The 18,734-nt window shown below is 46.6% G+C and overlaps 1 protein-coding gene across 1 annotated transcript in view; it reads left to right on the forward strand.

Annotated features, from left to right (window-relative positions):
* Nucleotides 1-1,210: 1,210 nt before the first annotated feature.
* The window catches only part of tbc1d2b (TBC1 domain family, member 2B), a 106,514-nt gene continuing 88,990 nt past the window's right edge, over nucleotides 1,211-18,734 (forward strand). The window contains exon 1 of the mRNA XM_085972038.1: nucleotides 1,211-1,380. Coding sequence (XP_085828164.1) covers nucleotides 1,248-1,380 — 133 coding nt within the window. The 5' untranslated portion in view covers nucleotides 1,211-1,247. The remainder of the gene's footprint in view (nucleotides 1,381-18,734) is intronic.

An 18,734-nucleotide genomic window follows, 5' to 3' on the forward strand; every position in this document is an offset into this window, starting at 1 on the left:
TCAAAAAGATCACAGCAGCCAATGCCTGCAGAGTTTGTCGTCATCTTGGGTACAGTACTCAAATTACTGGGCTATCGGTCTGTTTAAAGGCATCCGGTGACGTTCCTCTCACTTTGCTCAAAATATCTGTTTTCTTATCTTCACAGAGTTAATGTGAGGTATTGTAAAGATTTGCAGGCTGATTAACAGTCTGACAGGCTGCAGCGTGAATGTTTCTTCCATCACCGTAACCATCTTTATACCTGCCAATATTTTGGTTAGTCCGATACAGCGGGAGGGTTTTATGGGCTTCCACGATTCATTTGATGAGGGGCTGGCCACCCACAGCGAGTATCCCGCTGGATGTCAACCCAGATTCAGGGCTGCAGCATCCCCTCGGCAGGACTGTCTGGAGCAGATTCGAACCCTGCACCTTCTGCCTCAGTTCAATATAGATCGTGGCTGATCTGTACCTCAAATAGGGGCATTTTATAATTTTTAAAAATTTGTTCTTGGGCTGTGGGCGTCGCTGGCAAGGCCAGCATTTATTGCCCATCCCTAATTGCCCTGGAGAAGGTGGTGGTGAGCCGCCGCCTTGAACCGCTGCAGTCCGTGTGGTGAAGGTACTCTCGCAGTGCTGTTAGGGAGGGAGTTCCAGGATTTTGACCCAGCGACGATGAAGGATCGGCGATATATTTCCAAGTCAGGGTGGTGTGTGACTTGGAGGGGAACTTGGAGGTGGTGGTGTTCCCATGCGCCTGCTGCCCTTGTCCTTCTAGGCAGTGGAGGTTGGAAGAATTGTCATTCTTCAAGAAAGCTGGTACATTCTAAAACATCAGATATTTGTTTTTATCAGAGGTAAAGATGGCAATTATGGAAGCTATCACTGATTTAAAGACAGTACTGAAAGATACTCTGGCCAGGAATTGCTTTGAATGCTCTATACTCAGTTAGACAGTCCAGTAGACTAGGTTTTGAGTCTTTTGGTGCTTTTCTCCCGCCCCTTGTCCTTATCGATTTCTTGGGCCACAAACCATCCATGGTCAGGCAGATGGCCTGCTGCTGAGCCTTTGCAAATATTGGTCTGACACCAGTCACGCTGCAGGAGAGCAGCTGGGTGTGGCTGTCAGAGTCTCCCTGTAGTTGTTCAGCACGTGGAGGGGCTTCAGTGCACAAATATGTTCTAACTGTTTAAATAAAAGTGTTTTACCTGAGGAGCAACATTGACTTTGTTTTTTGCATTGTGACAGGCTTCCAACACACAGGCGATGAGATATTGGCTCCAACAGTTGCAGCAGAAGAGGTGGGAGTTTAGTAACAACTGCCCTGCTGGAACAAGGGACAATCGAGTATCACTCACCCTCCATGATTCAACTACGGGTCTAGTTGCTAAAGATGTAGGTAAGTTCTGAAAAAATTAGTCAAAACACGGTTTTGCTGTTTAATTATAAAAAGTGAGTAACTCGTGTTCAATATGAATTGTTTTGGACAAAGATCATTCAGGATTTTTAAAAATAAAGTTAGATAAGAACATACAAACAATGACGGACAGGAAAAGACCCTCTGGTCCATCCAGACTGTCCCACACAACTGCGATACCTTGTGTATCACAATATATACACACTCCACCCCACCCGAAACCATGGGATCGCCTGGGAGAGGCAAAAACACAAAAAAACAGGCCAATTTGGGAGGGGGGGGGGGGGGGGTGTGGTGTGGGGGAGAAATCTGGGCAATTCCTCTCCGACCCATCGAGGCGATTGAAACTAGTCCACGAGATCACTCTGGTCCTGAATTCCCTGCAGTACCTACCGTCTGTAAGAGGTGATCTCCGCTCTGTTTATTTGTAATATAAATTGGCCCCTTAACCATTCTGTTACTGTACAGCAGTATTATTCATGTTTGAGCATTGCTGAGTTTTGACAAGCTATTTAAGCAGGAGGCAAGGCAAAATCAGCTGAACCTGATGATGTTCTCCCTAGATGACCTGACACATGCTCTTCTAGTAGGGGCTTCTGGGTGGAGGTTAGCAACAGGAACACCTGGCTGCTCTTTTCTCTTTCCCCACCCCCACCCCTCAACCTAAGGCACTGAGGTCAACCTCTGGAACAGGCCGCCGTCGAGTGCGGTGAACGCTGATTCGCTGGAGCTGTTTCTGGCTGGGGCGGCGATCACTTCCAGCAGGTAGGTACTGCAAGGAATTCAGGGCCCGAGTGATCTCCTGGACTCGTTTCGATCGCCTCGATGAGTTGGAGAGGAATTGCCCAGATTTCCCCCCCCCCCCCCAAATTGGCCTGGGTTTTTAAATCTTTTTTCACCTCTCCCAGGAGATCGCATGGTTTTGGGCGGGGGGTGGATTGTATATGTTGTGATACACAAGGTATCGCAATTGTGTGGGAGAGGGTCGACGGACCAGAGGGTCTTTAGCTGTCCGTCATTGTTTGTATATTCGTAGCTCTAGAAACTGAGGTCGCTGCCGCTGCCCCTGGCTGCGCTCAGACTGGAGGTGAAACGCCGACCTTACTGAAGGGTTCAGCTGCGCAGGTAAACACAGAGCCAGGAAGGGATATACACGGTTTCTCCAAATAATGGTATTTTAGGCAGGAGAGAACCCACAGCAGCTGCAGATTTTCATCACATCAGATATAACTGTGACATATTTTGCAAAAATATGGACAGGCAAGTTGGTGGCCAATTTTACTGATTTAACTTTATTTTTTAAACTTCTTAACAAAGCAGATTTGAGATCAGGAAACCAATCCATACAGTGTACTGCAGGTTTAAAAGTGATTCCCAAAGCTTTCAATAGAAATTTTCAGATGTCATAAAAGGTCTTAAAAAAAGAATTCCTTTTGCCCTGCCGCACTGTAACTTGGCAGCTAACTTGCTGTGAGGTTTCCACTCTTCAAGTGATTCCTAACAACTTTCCCTGTGGGATACCACACTCCTTCAGCACCTCAGCTACACCAAGATTGCAGACTTCCTGTAGAGCAAAGCTTCCCAAACTTCACTTACTGCGTACCCCCTTCCAGATCTACCAGCTACCCACGTACCCCTACCAGCAGACTGGTTTAATATTTACATCCCTTTGAGATAGATCCTGTTTTGTGCCTGGTGTTAACGTTTCACTTCACAGGCACAGATTCGTATATTGAGTCCGTGGTTGTCTCACCAGCGATTCCAGCAAGTGCACTGGTACTGCCGAGACAAATTTCATTACTTCGCTTCCCATCACTGATACTTTGTATGTTCTTAACACTGCCTGTCTTTAGCCATCTGTCCATTTTTCACCATTACATCCCGGCAGATATAGTTGTAGTGTGGCGAATACAACCACAGAAAACTTCGACTTGGTTCCGAGCTCAGTTAGACAGGACAGTTGCTAGGCAACTGAAACTGCACTGTAGTGTATGGTGATTGAGTGGTGAACCTGTGAAATTCTCTACCACAGAAGGCAGTAGAGGCCAATTCATTAAATATATTCAAGAAGGAGTTGTATATAATTCTTAAGGCTAAAGGGATCAAGGGATATAGGGAGAAAGCAGGGACCAGGTACTGAATTTGGATGATCAGCCATGATTGCATTGAATGGCGGATCAGGCTCGAGGGGCTGAATGGCCTACTCCTGCTCCTATCTTCTATGTTTCTATGCAAGGGCTCTGGACGTCATCATCTCTGTGTATCTGTGTTCTCATTGGTACATCTTGAAGTAAATTAACTACTTTATACAACAAGTTCCCACAGAGCTTTAAAGCTTCGCCTGAGTAGTCTATTGTAAAAATGCAATAAATAAATAAAATGATTAATAGATAAAATCCACTATTAGACAATTTCCCCCGCGTTCCCCCACCCCCGGAGAGATGTGTGTCGTACCACAGTTTGAGAACCCCTGCTGTAGAGGGACTCATGGCTCAAAGTCTCCACGGTACAGCGTATTCCAGTTGTTGCTTGTGTTTTGAGCATGCTACAAAGAGAATAAAATCTCTGCTGAAGTTCCTTTTTACATCGAAGTTCTAAAATATCAAGGCAAAAGACCCGTACGCACACATGCTGAGCTGCTTGGGTGGTCGGTGTGGAAGAAAGTATAGCTGCTCCTGCCAGAACTAAATCTGGTGAGTTTGTGTTTTAAACGTTGCACCGGCGCCAAGATATTCAAATAAAGGAAGAATGTAAAGAGGAAATGAAAGGTAAGTTGTGCCAACTTTTTTGTGAAGATAGAATCTGGTTTCTGGGCCTGATTATGCATGTTTTAAAAGTTCAGTGTTTCCTGTACTGCATGATAATGGGCCTAAAAATGGTTCCTGGTGGGGTGGTTGATAGATCTGGGTATGTGTGATTAAATCTAGTTATGTGTAATTGAACGGGAACTTTCTCCTACCCGTCTGTTTATATCAGATCTGTTTTTTTGGTTCCTACAGATGAGTTTCCATTTGTACTCTTTCTCTCTCTCCCCCGCCCCCCCCCCCCCCCCCAATTCTTAAAAAAAATCCCAGTATTTTACAGAAGCAAAATATCAATTCTATAATTGGTCTTAATAGATGTTTTTGTACGCAACATAGGAAATCAGAGCAGCTGAGAGACCACAATTGACCTTTTCTGGGTTAAAAAAAGCTCCTTTCCCTTCTTCCCTTTCTTGGCCTCTTCCTGCAGGGATGTCTAGTTCGGAGTGCTGACTTGGGCTTCTACTACAGTACAATTCTGCCTATAGGAGGTGAATGTCATTCTATCAGCCAGTTTGGACCCCTGTTTAGATTCCCTTCTCCAGTTTTTTTATACAAACGGATCCTTGGTCACTCGGAAACTTAACTGAAAACTGGTCCTAGCCCACAGATCAGGCGAGCGCTTCTGGCCTCTGAAGGGTTTACAGGCTGCAACAACAACAACTTGTATTTGTAAAGCACCTTTAATGTACTAAAACATCCCAAGGCGCTTCACAGGAGCGTTATTAAAATTGACACCGAGCCACATAAGGAGGTATTAGGACAGATGACCAAAAGCTTGGTGAAAGAGGTAGGTTTTAAGGAGCGTATTAAAGGAGGAAAGAGAGGTAAAGAGGCGGAGAGGTTTGGGGAGGGTATTCCAGAGCTTGGGGCCTTGGCAGCTGAAGGCACGGCCACTAATGGTTGAGCGATTAAAATCGGGAATGCTCAAGAGGGCAGAATTAGAGGAGGCTTGTGGGGCTGGAGGAGATTAGAGATAGGGAGGGGCGAGGCCATGGAGGGATTTGAAAACAAGGTTGAGAATTTTAAAATCGAGGTGTTGCTTAACCGGGAGCCAATGTAGGTCAGCGAGCACAGGGGCGATGGGTGAACAGGACTTGGTATGAGTTAGGCCACGGGCAGCCGAGTCCTGGATGAGCTTAAGTTTACAGAGGGTAGAACGTGGGAGGCCAGCCAAGAGTGCGTTGGAATAGTCAAGTCCCTTTCCGCAAAATGACTTCCCTCAAATCGAGTACTGATGAAAAGAAAGTGGGACCCATTATCTTTCAGTATTTCAATCTGTAGGCCGTGCTTTGGGCCCTCCCATACTTGACCAGATAATTAATCGTTTTATCAATACTGAGTATCTGGTCACTGCCTGTTGTAAACCTACTGATTACAATGGTGGTTCAGTGCTGGGGATACTGGATTGCTGTGGGTCCAAATAATTTACCACCATGTTGGAACATGTGTATGCTCAATTAAATTTGGGAACTGATTTTAAAATGATTACAGTTCAGAGTTTTATGCTGAAAAGATGTACAGTAAAGAAGCTTTGTGTATATTTGTGTACAGCTGAAGCCTTGGCAGTAAATTCATCTGTTTGTCACACTAGCACAGAGTAAACAATTATTTTAATGTGGTGTCACCAATCTCCTTTCACCGCTGATCTTGATAAAAACGTCTTTCCTGTTTGTAACTGCAGATGGAATCTGTGTCACTGAAAAACATCAGGTGATCTGGCTTCTGTTTTTGTTCTCAATTTCTCCTGAAAGTGAGGGCTTGCCTGTTTCTGTTGAACTAGATGTCGAACTCCTGCCAGTATACATGCATACAGCACCGACAATGAAATTAGGAGCAGTGAGGAAAGCGTGATTGTGGCGAGCCCTCCTGGTTGTGGCGAGCCCTCCTGGTTGTGGCGAGCCCTCCTGGTTGTGGCGAGCCCTCCTGGTTGTGGCGAGCCCTCCTGGTTGTGGCGAGCCCTCCTGGTTGTGGCGAGCCCCCCTGGTTGTGGCGAGCCCCCCTGGTTGTGGCGAGCCCCCCCCCGGTTGGGGGGTGCCCCCCTGATTCCCGGCGTTGTCGGGCCCTATCCAGCCCCCTCGGCGCTGTCTTGAATTGAAAAAAAGCTTAAATTGGCTTTCTTGTCTAGCCAAGTTAAAATATTGGAAAAATAGGGGGGAAATCTTATTTTATTTAAATTTTTTAAACAATTTTAATATGTCCAGAGGATGAACCTTTTTCGGGGGGTGAATATAATGGTGAAATGGTAGAATGGTTAGGGTAGTGATGGTCAGAAAGGTATAGTTTCAACAAGTTACTAAGTAAATCTATGGCCCTTGGAGCCGTCCACAAGTTTCTCTTGTGTGTGCTTACTGTAGTTGGGATCATAAATGAAACCTTCTGCTACTTTGTTCCCAGTCATCTCATCCAACACTGCGGTTACATGTATATAGCATGTGTCACATACAATGCTAGCTCCTTCTGCATCTTCTTAGGCAGGCCCTCCGAACCGAGGATGACTTGCTTCCACATTAAAAATGAGTTCTCAGGTGACTGAGCCCAATGCGGGACCTACAGTCTCTGTCACAGGTGAGGCAGACGGTGGTTGAAGGGGCGGGTGGGTGGGGTGCTTGGGTTGACGTGCGCTCCTTGCGCTTGGCTTCCGCTTGCTCCCGGCGAAGAGACTCGAGCTATTCGGCGCCTTCCCGGATGCTTCTCCTCCACTTTGTGCGGTCTTGGGCCAGGGATTCCCAGGTGTCGGTGGGGATGTTACACTTTTTCAAGGAGGCTTTGAGGGTGTCCTTGAAGCATTTCCTCTGCCCACCTGGGGCTCTCTTGCCGTGCCGGAGCTCCGAGTAGAGCGCTTGTTTTGCGCGTCTCGTATCGGGCATGCGGACGATGTGACCCGTCCATCGGAGCTGATCGAGCGTGGTCAAAACTTCGATGCTGGGGATGTTGGCCTGAGCAAGAACACTGACGTTGGTGCGCCTATCCTGCCAATGGATTTGCAGGATCTTGCGGAGGCAGCGTACTCCAGTAAAATAGTGGAGGCAAAACTCTGGAATCGAGGCGTTTAGATGGTGTGTTTGGGGGTGGGGTGAGCGGGTGCAGCATAGCCTACTGTGGAAAAAGGAGCAAGTGAGTTGAGCAGCCTTCCTCTCGTGTAGTTTAACGCCAGTGTTTGGTCAAATGATCAGAGCAGCTCTTCCTGCCTCTTCACTCTTCCTTAGCATTCGCACTCCCCAACTGATTAGCATTCCGCCACATCTACTGAACCATGTTACTGATGACTCTCTATGACTCTGTTACTGTTACTGGATCTGGAATGCCCATTGGACGATGTTAGAGCTGATTGACTTCTTGGGATTTTTGCAGATGTGTGGCGTTCCCCATTTTGGGATTTTTTCGAGTCGGTGCAGCTTTGAAATGTGTCAGGACATGTGACTGGCTGAGAGACATTTATTAATTTTGACAGGTTGAAACTGCTGCATTTCTGCGTTTCGGACAAACAATGATGTACAATTTAATTACAGCTAAATTAATAACTGCATCTTCAGCTTTGTTTCTGTGTCTGCTTTTCTGGAAATAAGGTTTAAGACCAGTTCTTGTATTAGGAGTGAATATTATATCAAATTAAACATATAAAAATGGCACTTTCAATTGGGTCTGCTCACTAACTTCCACTGTGTGATCCGTGATCAGATGTGAATCCATTTAATGTTTGCATTGTAGTCTTGGGCCCACTAAGAATTGAGTTGACACTGTCTAGATTCCATTCACAAAGAACAGTTGGGGCCTTGAGATGAAGGGAAACTTTGATCCCATCACTCTGGAGGTTTGAAATCAGGTCCCGGAGAGGTCCTCCAACAAGTGTGAGGAGCTCAGGGACTTTGTCACTAAGATTGAGACCATCCGATCATCTGCCTCTGCCACTTCCCTCCCTTCCCTGAGCCCACCAGGCCACACTTCCTCGAAGGATCCCCCCCACCTTAGCCTTGAACTCTCATCTTTCTCGAGTTTCTCACTTATCTCCCCTCGTGCCCTCTCTGAGCTCACCTTGTCCATGAGACCTACTTCCTGCTCCCTCTACACTATACCAACTAAACTGCTGACTACCCAACTTCCCTTTCTGGCTCCCATGTTAGCTGACATTGTTAACGGTTCTCTCTCCTCAGGTACTGTCCCCCTCTTCAAATCTACCATCATCACCCCTCTCCTCAAAAAACCAACCCTTGACCCCTCCGTCCTTGCAAACTACCACCCCATCTCCAACCTCCCTTTCCTCTCCAAAGTCCTTGAACATGTTGCCTCCCAAATCTGTGTCCATCTTTCCCGGAACTCCATGTTTGAATCCCTCCAATCAGGTTTCCACCCCTGCCACAGTACCGAAACGGCTCTCATCAAAGTCACAAATGACCTCCAGTTTGACTGTGACAAAGGTAACCTATCACTCCTCCTCCTTCTCGACCTGTCTGCAGCCTTTGACACGGTTGACCACACCATCCTTCTCCAATGCCTCCCTTCCATCGTCTAGCTGGGTGGGACTGCACTCGCCTGGTTCATATCTATCTAATTGTAGCCAGAGAATCACCTGCAATGGCTTCTCTTCCCACTCCCTCATCATTACCTCTGGGGGGCCCCCCAAGGATCTATCCTTGGCCCCCTCCTATTTCTCATCTACATGCTGCCCCTCGGCGACATCATCCGAAAACACGACGTCAGTTTCCACATGTACGCTGACGACACCCAGCTCTACCTCACCACCATCTCTCTCGACCCAGCCAATGTATCTAAATTTCCTACAACAGTGACTACACTTCAAGAAGTACTTCATTGACTGTAAAGAGCTTTGGGACGTCCTACGGTTGTGAAAGGTGCTATATAAATACAAGTCTGTCTGTCTCTAAATTGTCAGACTGCTTGTCTGACATCCAGTACTGGATGAGCAGAAATTCACTCCAACTAAATATTGGGAAGACTGAGGCCGTTGTCTTCGGTCCCCGCCACAAGCTCTGTTCCCGAGCCACCGACTCCATCCCTCTCCCTGGCCACGGTCTGAAGCTGAACCAAACTGTTTGCAACCTTGTCATATTTGACCCCAATCTGAGCTTCCGACCACACATCCGCCCCATCACCAAGACCGCCTATTTCCACTCCGGAACATCGCCCATCTTTGTCCCTGCTTCAGCTCATCTCCTGCTGAAACCCTCATCCACGCCTTTGTTACCTCTAGACTTGACTATTCCAACCCACCCCTGGCTGGCCTCCCGCGTTCTACTCTCCGTAAACTTGTCATCCAAAACTCTGCTGCCCATGTCCTAACTCGCACCAAGTCCCGTTTGCCCATCACCCCTGTGCTCGCTGACCTACGTTGACTCCTGGTTAAACAACGCCTCGATTTTAAAATTCTCACCCTTGTTTTCAAACCCCTCCATAGCTTCGCCCCTCCCTATCTCTCTAATCTCCTCCAGCCCCACAATCCTCAGATCCTGACCGCTTGAGCATTCCTGATTTTAATCGCTCAACCGTTGGTGGGAATGCCTTCTGTTGCCAAGGCCCCGAGCTCTGGAATTCCCTCCCTAAACCTCTGCCTCTCGCTCCTCCTTGAAGACGCTCCTTAAAACCTACCTCTTTGACCAAGCTTTTGGTCACCTGTCCTAATATCCCCTTATTTGGCTCGGTGTTAAAGTAAATTTGTTTTATAATGCTCCTGTGAAGCGCCTTGGGACGTTTTAGTACATTAAAGGTGCTATATAAATGCAAGTGTTATAACCATTGTACAAACCAGCCCTATGGAGAGTAACTTGAATCATTTGGCCTCCAATCAGCCAGTTAACTCTCTGAAAATGATTTGTAAACAGCATAATAGTCAATTCTAAAGCTGTTTGGGAGAAACTAGGGTTTTTGTCTGATCTTACGATGGCACAAAGTGTTTCTAATCTATCACCAGGCAAGATATTTAAAACAATAGTCTAAACAGATTGTTAAAGATGTGATAGAAAGGCTTGCATTTACATAGTGACTTGTGTTTCCCAGGGATTTCTCAATGTGCTTCACACAGTGAAATGTGATGACTGGTATAGGAACAGGAGGAGGCCATTCAGCCCCTCGAGCCTGTTGCACCATTCAGTGAGATCGTGGCTGATTTGTTTCTCAACTCATCTACCCGCCTTGGTTCTGTAACCATTAATACCCTTGCCTAACAAAAGTCCATCAATCTCCGTTTTGAAATTTTCAACTGATCCCGAGCCGTAACAGCTTCTTGGGGAGAGAGTTCCAGATTTCCACTACCCTTACTCCACTTTAGCGTTTAGTGATTTCTGTACCTGGACCCCTAAATCTCTCGGCTCCTCCACAGTTCCTAGCGTCTCACCATTTAGAAAATACTCTGATCTATCTTCTTGGGTCCAAAGTGGACGATCTTTGTGTGGACAAACTTGGCAGCCATTTTGAGCACAGAAATAGCTGCAAACAGCGTTGAGATGAATGTTTAGTGTCTTTGTCGTGGTGCTGGTTGATTGAAGAATACTGGGAAAGCTGCCTGCTCGTCTCTGACCAGCCCCAGAGGATCTTTACCATCCATCTGAGCAGTCGGGGCCTTAGTTTAACCATTCATCTGAAGGATGGGACGTTCTCTCACTACTGCCCTGTAATGTCAGCCTGAAATATGTGCTCAAGTCTTAGAGTGGCTCTCAACTTTCAACTTGTTCAGGAGGGCTACCTATTGATTGTAAAGTCAGCAAACCGGCTGACTCTGAAAATGAGAAGTTTCTTCAAAAGAATGTAAAACGCAAATGTTTTACATGTGTCCTAGTAACATATTTAGAAGCCATCAAAGTTGGAATGGAGAAGAGAACAGTATAATGAGTGTCTGTACCAACAGTGTAATTATGATCACTTTTTAATATTTGAATAAAGAAATGTATGCTCGTTGGGGAGTTGTTCATGCTCATCAAGGTGAGGCTGTCTGTGCAGAGGAGAAACATTGGGTCTAGGTGGCACAACATACTGCCTTTTCTCGACTGGGATCTTGTCTCGGCTTTGCTCTCCATTGTTGGTGCCTCTGCTCGGATACAGCCAGTCAGTTGCAAAGTTATATCCCCTCTGCTCTACCCAAACCATTTACTTTGACCTTAATCTCAGAAGATTATCCATGAGCAGTGTGAATTTTCCACTTCCCCATGGGTCACCCTAATGGTGTCTGAGTGAGATTGCCAGTTTGCAGTGAACCTGTAAATGCTATGCACTGGGTTGGGATGTCCAAACTCATTTGATTTATGGACTGACGTTGAGAACAAGATCCCCTGGAAAGGAAGCCGGTATATTGTTGCCATCCAGTCCCAGAAGAAATACATTAAGGAACTCAAGTACGGGCAGTATTTCTTGAAGCCCTTTCTGTATAATGGACAAGTTATTCACCAAATGCTAGAGGGATTTGTTTAGATGATCCAGGAAATGTGATCAACAAAACCACGAGGGAATTCCAGAGTTTAAGACCTAGGTAGCTGAAGGCACGGCCGCCAATGGTGGAGCGATGAAAATCGGGGATGCGCAAAAGGTTAGAATTGGAGGAGTGGCGAGGTCTCGGAGGGCTGTAGGGCCGGAGGGGGTTACAGAGTAGGGAGGGGCGATGCCATGGAGTGATAGAAAACAAGGATGAGAATTTTTAAATCGAGGCGTTGATGGACTGGGAGCCAATGTAGGTCAGCGAGCACAGGGGATGACAGGTGAATGAGACTTGGTGTGAGTTAGAATACAGGCAGCAGAGCCCCGAAATAGGAAACATTGGCAGCTGCTTTTTTACCCCTTCCTAGCTTGGAGACACTGTTAATTGCCCAAAGATCAGTTAACTCTAACAAGAATTTGAACAGGAACCTTTCTGGTCGCCATGGCACAAACCAGGCTTCGCAGCATCACTTATCCACTGAGTCATCAGGTCGCCAGCACCAAACCGCTGCTCTGCTTGTGTACATAGTTATTTAAAGAAAGACAGACTTGCATTTCTATAGCGCCTTTCCCACCACTGGATGTCTCAAAGCGCTTTGCAGCCAATGAAGTACTTTTGACGTGTAGTCACTGTTGTAATGTAGGAAACGCGGCAGCCAATTTGCGCACAGCAAGCTCCCACAAACAGCAATGTGATAATGACCAGATAATCTGTTTTTGTTATGTTGATTGAGGGATAAACATTGGCCAGGACACCGGGGATAACTCCCCTGCTCGGTGGCATAGTGGTTAGCACTGTTGCCTCACAGCGCCAGGGACCCGGGTTCGAATCCGGCCTCGGGTGACTGTGTGGAGTTTGCACATTCTCCCCGTGTTTGCGTGGGTTTCCTCCGGGTGCTCCGGTTTCCTCCCACAGTCCAAAGATGTGCGGGTTAGGTTGATTGGCCATGATAAATTGACCCTTAGTGTTAGGGGGATTAAATACGTGGGGTTACGGGGATAGGGTGGGATATGTGTTGGTGCAGGGGGTTACGGGGATCAGGTGGGATATGTGTCGGTGCAGGCTCGATGGGCCGAAATGGCCTCTATCTGCACTGTGGGGTTTCTGTGATTCTGTGATTCTTCGAAAGAGTGCCACCGAATCTTTTATGCCCAACCAGGAGGGCAGACGGGGCCTCGGTTTAACGTCTCATCTGAAAGACGGCACCTCCGACAGTTCAGCGCTCCCTCAGTACTGCTCTGGACTGTCGGCCTAGATTTTGTGCAAGTATCTGGAGTGGAGCTTGAACCCACAACCTTCTGACTAAGGCGAGGGTGCTGCCCACTGAGCCATGGCTGACGCACTATTTATTCAGTAGTTATTTACTTGGGCGCAGGACGACTGGCTGAGTGCACTCATGGTTTAACATGTAGTGAAGTCTCCAAGTTCACAAGCATAGCCTGGCTTTTACTGAAGGGTGTGTGATTCCTCTGAGCAGAAGGGCTAAAGAAAGCTAGTGAGTTACCTTTGACCCTCACGGGCAAGGTTTAGTGGCAGAGGGACCAAAGGACCATCAGTTCATTAAAAACAGTCTTTTAAAACTGAGCATTTAGTGACTGCCCACCTAGTCTTTGTGATGTAAGGGAAAAGGTAGGTCATTTCTTTGAGAGCACGAAGAAAGTGCCCTGGCCAGAGTCACATCCTCTAACAGTAACCTTGAGGCGTTGTCCCCCCCTTGTCCTCTTTTGATTTGATACTGTTGACCGTGCTGTTGATGTGTGGGTGGAAAGCGACGTCGTCCAACCCAGGCCAGGGGATCATTTGGGCTGTTCTGCTTTTGGTTTAGCAAGACTGCGAGCTGTAATAGCTGGTGGAAAGGTTTCTTTTTCACACAGTTTTCATGATTCACTACTTCAGTGATGGCCTTGTGCACTGCTCCATATATTTAAAGCGTGCAACGTATACACTTTTTTAGTGATCTAATTTTTTTTTTAAACATACTGTAGAGAATTTCAGTGCCTGTACGGAGTCAGGTTTGGAAGGATTTTCAGTGCATTTGGCAGGGCAGTGGGCTGCACATCAGATCCTAAATGCTGTGACTTGGCTTCTTGACATGGAAACTTGGCATTGGGGAACGAAGGACAGATTTGCAGTTTGCCTTCCTCAGGATAATTGCGCACGTAATGGTTCAAGTAGTTTTGGATCTCTTATTTTCTGTTGGTGCCGCGCTCTTCTGCACGATCTGTCAGACTTCCCCGCTGTATGAAGGTGGCGGGGTTGCCATTTTTGAGTTCTGAACTGCAAAAATCAGTTTTCAGATCACATTTGTTTCTATTTTGATGTCTGAAAAGTTACCAAAACATTCAATGACTGCAAGAATAGTCCAGACTTGCAGAAATGCTTCAGGTCCAAGCTGGCCAAAGACCAAAGGAAAACATTGAAACATTACAGCCTTTGTTTTGGCTTTGCAAGAACAAGATGATGTTTATTTGAGACCAGATTCCAATTCAGCAGCTTGTCTAAACTGATCTGTTTCCCATCAGTGACCGTACTGGACCAGTTAACAGCTGAAACTGGTGAAATGGTCAGAGCAAGAGAAAGATCGTTCTTGTCTTCAAAGTGTGTATGTGTGTAAAATTAGACTTGATCCATCCACCTTGACGGTGTTTCCAGCAGTATTGTTAACAGCCACAAAGACTGTTAAACTAATCATAGAAGTCTACAGCACGGAAGGAGGCCATTCGGCCCATCGTGTCCGTGCCGGCCAGAAAAGGAGCTCTCCAGCCTAATCCCACTTACCAGCTCTGGGTCCGTAGCCCTGTAGTTTACAGAACTTCAGGTGCATATCCAAGTACTATTTAAATGTGATGAGGGTTTCTGCCTCTAGGCAGTGAGTTCCAGACCCGCACCACCCTCTGGGTGAAAAAAGTTCTCCTCAATCCTTCTACCAATTACTTTAAATCTATGCCCCCTGGTTATTAACCTCTCTGCTAGGGGGAAAAAAGGTCCTTCCTATCCACTCTATCAGCTCCTTATATTGGGAGAACTGGATAAATATTAGAACAGAGGATGACATGGGCATTCTCTGATTGATTGTTTGTTTCCCCCCCCCCCACAATCACCCAGGGTTGCTGAGGGCGATTGCAGCACCCTCGCTGCCACACTAGCTGGGATCAGCCAGCTAAACACGCACCAGGGTTGGAATGTGTCTAGTGTCTGCCCTGGGGAAAATCGGATCCCCTGATTGGCATGCAGAACAGTGAATATGGTAGCTGTGTCAATGGAAATACACATTTATTGTTCCCTCTTCCGATGTGTTACCCTACCTTTGTCATCTTAAAATCTATGCCATACCTTGGCCCATCTGCATTAATTGGTCCAAATCTCTGAAGATGCTCAATCTCCTTTCTACTTATAACCCTCCCATTATAGCTTGGTGTTGTCAGCAAATTTAATAATAATGCAGACACTCTTCCATAACACCCACCCACCTGGTGGACAGCAGCGGTCCCAGGACAGATCCCTGTGGAACGCCGCTGGTTTAATTTCCCCAGGCCCAGCGGCTTCTCTCCATCTTCTATTACTGTGTCAGACTTCAATCCATTCGTGCAATTTGCCGACTATTCCGTGAGCCTTAACCTTTCCGACTGGAGGAACAGCTTTTCAAAATCCCCGTAATCTAGATCAACTGGATTACCCTCTTGCTGCCTTCTCCAAGTTATACTTCGAAGCCCTATTTTGTGAGCTGCCTGTAAAATGTTGTTAATCCAGTTTAATAGCTGGTAACTGTTTGGATTTTCTGCATACCCTCCCTTATAGCTCAGTTGGTTAAAGCAGTAAGTAGCTGGGGCACACTAGGAAAGTGCTTGGATTTTCTGCATACCCTCCCTCATAGCTCAGTTGGTTGAAGCAGTAAGTAGCTGGGGCACACTAGGAAAGTGCTTGGATTTTCTGCATACCCTCCCTTATAGCTCAGTTGGTTAAAGCAGTAAGTAGCTGGGGCACACTAGGAAAGTTCCCAGCTTTGATCCGCAGTCTATGCCAAAGATCTCTGCTGGGGCAACGGCTACTCCTGTTGGCCTCGGTGCTTCTGGGTTAGTGAGGCAAGAATCAGCCAGGATTCCCATTCCTGATTGCTATCCAGTGACTTCTGCTGAAAACCTTCACGTGGGCAGCAGATAAGAACAGACTTTTTATTCGTTCACGGGATGTGGGCGTCACGGGCAAGGCCATCATTTATTGCCCATCCCTAATTGAAGGTGGCGGTGAGCCGGCTTCTTGACAGCTGAGTGGCTTGCTGGGCCATTTCAGAGGGCAGTTAAGAGAGTCTGGAGTCACATATAGGCCAGACCGGGTAAGGACGGCAGATTTCCTTCCCTAAAGGACATTAGTGAACCAGATGGGTTTTTACGACAATCCGGTAATTACATGGTCACCATTACTGATACAAGCTTTTTATTCCAGATTTATTTAATTGAAATGCAATGCCGTGGTGGAATTTAAACTCTGTCTCTGGATCATTAGTCCAGGCCTTTGGCTTACTAGTCCAGTAACATAACCACAATGCTACCGTACCGACTCGTTTGCAATGTCACTTGCCATTGAATAGCTTGTTGTTGTTCACTGTCTACACTGTGTATGACTGGCCCTAGTCAGCAAACCACTGTTCATATCAGGAAACCCGAGTGTCCGTACCACTCCAGGCTATACGATCAGTGTGCACTCCTGACCGGCTGTGCATACTGATCCGAGACCAATTTAACTGCAGCCTAAATCATTTCAGTGAAATTAAACAACAGTAACACTGTTTGTCTTTTGTTGGGCAACTCAAACCTCAGTTTACATCAATGCCAAAGGTGCAGCAATAACTGCCCTGTAAAATTAGTATTTGGCTTAGAGTTGAGACTGGGGTTGACAGCGAGACTGGAGCAGACACTGGGACTGGCAATTGAGTCAGACTGGGATTGGGGACTGCGGCCAGGAAGGAGCATTTTCTGTTGTTATTTAGGATTTTTTTGTTGCTGCTGTGTCTGACTTTGATCGGAGTTCAGTCCCATTGTTTTGTAAGGTGACCCCATTGGCCCAGTGTTGCTGGGCTCACCGCCCTAGTGCAAGAGTTCTTGCTACAAACGGTGGTATCATCGATCCAGCATGTGCCGGACAGCGACCTCAATTTGCTGTTCATTCTTTCCCTGTTTCATGTCCTTCCTGTGTCTCACCTGCGCCTGCCTGTTGCTGCCTTTCCCCACTGTCCTGATGACTAGATACCGCTGGGGCTGTGCAGGAGGGTGCAGACTCTCGGCACTTTCCTGTGAAGCGTCTTCGTTCATTCCTTATTTGACTGCGGTTACTGGGAATTGGTAGGGGACAGGCTGGAGCCCAGACACAGCTTCACCATCAGGCAATGGCGAGCCATCAGAGATCAACTGTTCCATCACTGGATCCACTCGGGCCTGTGCAGTCACATGGTCCATAATGCTGCCCCTAACTGGAAGACAACTAGCACTGATGGAACTGGACACCAGCAATGAGCCAGCGCCTTCAGGAGAAGGGAGGAACATAGCGAAAAAAGTTCATGGGGAATCATTTGTGCACAGCCCTGTTAATGTCTTCATTGTTTTTCACTGCTTGTCTAGAACCAATACTCCAACTGCAGCCTTGCCACTTCTGCTGTTTCATCGCTAATTTGAACTTTTTCTATATTGATGTCTGTTCAAGCAATTTGCACTGTTTTAAGCAAATCCGCTTGTAGTCTGTGTAAAGGATGCTGTGCACTACCTCTTCCCCAGTCAGACTGATTTGGGAATGCTTACAAATTTACAGCCATCGGATCTCATACTTTCATGTAAGGTTTTTATTAAAAAGAAAGACAAACTTGCATTTCTCTAGCGCCTTTCATGACCACCGGACATCCCAAAGTGCTTTACAGCCAATGAAGTACTTTTGAAGTGTACTTACTGTTGTAATAAAGAGGAGGTATTAGAAAAGCTGGCTGTACTTAAAGTAGCTAAGTCACCAGGAGCGGATGGGATGCATCCTAGGATGCTGAGGAAATTGCGGAGGTACTGGCCATAGTATTCCAATCCTCCTTAGATACGGGGGTGGTGCCAGAGGACTGGAGAATTGCAAATGGTACACTATCGTCAAAAAAGGGTGTAAAGATAAACCCACCAAGTACAGGCCAGTCAGTTTGACCTCGGTAGTGGGAAAGCTTTTAGAAATAGTAATCAGGGACAAAATTAATAGTCACTTGGACAAGTATGGATTAATTAAGGAAAGCCAGCACGGATTTGTTAAAGGCAAATCGGGTTTAACCAACTTGATCGAGTTCTTTGATGAGGTAACAGAGAGGGTGATGAGGGTAATGCGGTTGACGTAGTGTACATGGATTTCCAAAAGGCATTCGACAAAGTGCCACATAATAGGCTTGCAGCAAAGTTGAAGCCCATGGAATAAAAAGGACAGCGGCAGCATGGATATGGAATTGGCTAAGTGACAGGAAACAGAGAGTAGTGGTGAACGGTTGTTTTTCGGACTGGAGGAAGGTATACAGTGGTGTTCCCCAGGGGTCGGTACTAGGACCACTGCTTTTCTTGATATATATTAATGACTTGGACGTGGGTGTACAGGGCACAATTTCAAAATTTGCAAATGAGGCAAAACTTGGAAGTATAGTGAACAGTGAGGAGGAGGATGATAGACTTCAAGAGGACATAGACAGGCTGGTGAAATGGGTGGACACGTGGCAGATGAAATTTAACACAGAAAAGTGTGAAGTGATACATTTAGTGATACATTTTGGTTGAAAGAATGAGGAGAGGATGTATAAACTAAATGGTATAATCCTGAAGGAGGTGCACGAACAGAGACACCTGGGGGTATGTGTGCATAAATCGTTGAAGGTGGCAGGGCAGGTTGAGAAAGCAGTTAAGGCTTACGGGAACCTAGGCTTCATGAATAGAGGTATAGAGTACAAAGTGTGGAAATTATGATGAACCTGTGTAAAACATTGGTTTGGCCTCAACTGGAGTATTGTGTCCAATTCTGGGCATCACACTTTTTAGGAAGGATGTGAAGGCCTTGGAGAGGGTGCAAAAAAGATAATTCCAGAGATGAGGGACTTCAGTTAC

Source organism: Somniosus microcephalus, chromosome 32 (genome assembly GCF_052327205.1).
Source record: "Somniosus microcephalus isolate GS21.2 chromosome 32, FLI_Smic_1.0, whole genome shotgun sequence".
Lineage (NCBI taxonomy): Eukaryota > Metazoa > Chordata > Chondrichthyes > Squaliformes > Somniosidae > Somniosus > Somniosus microcephalus.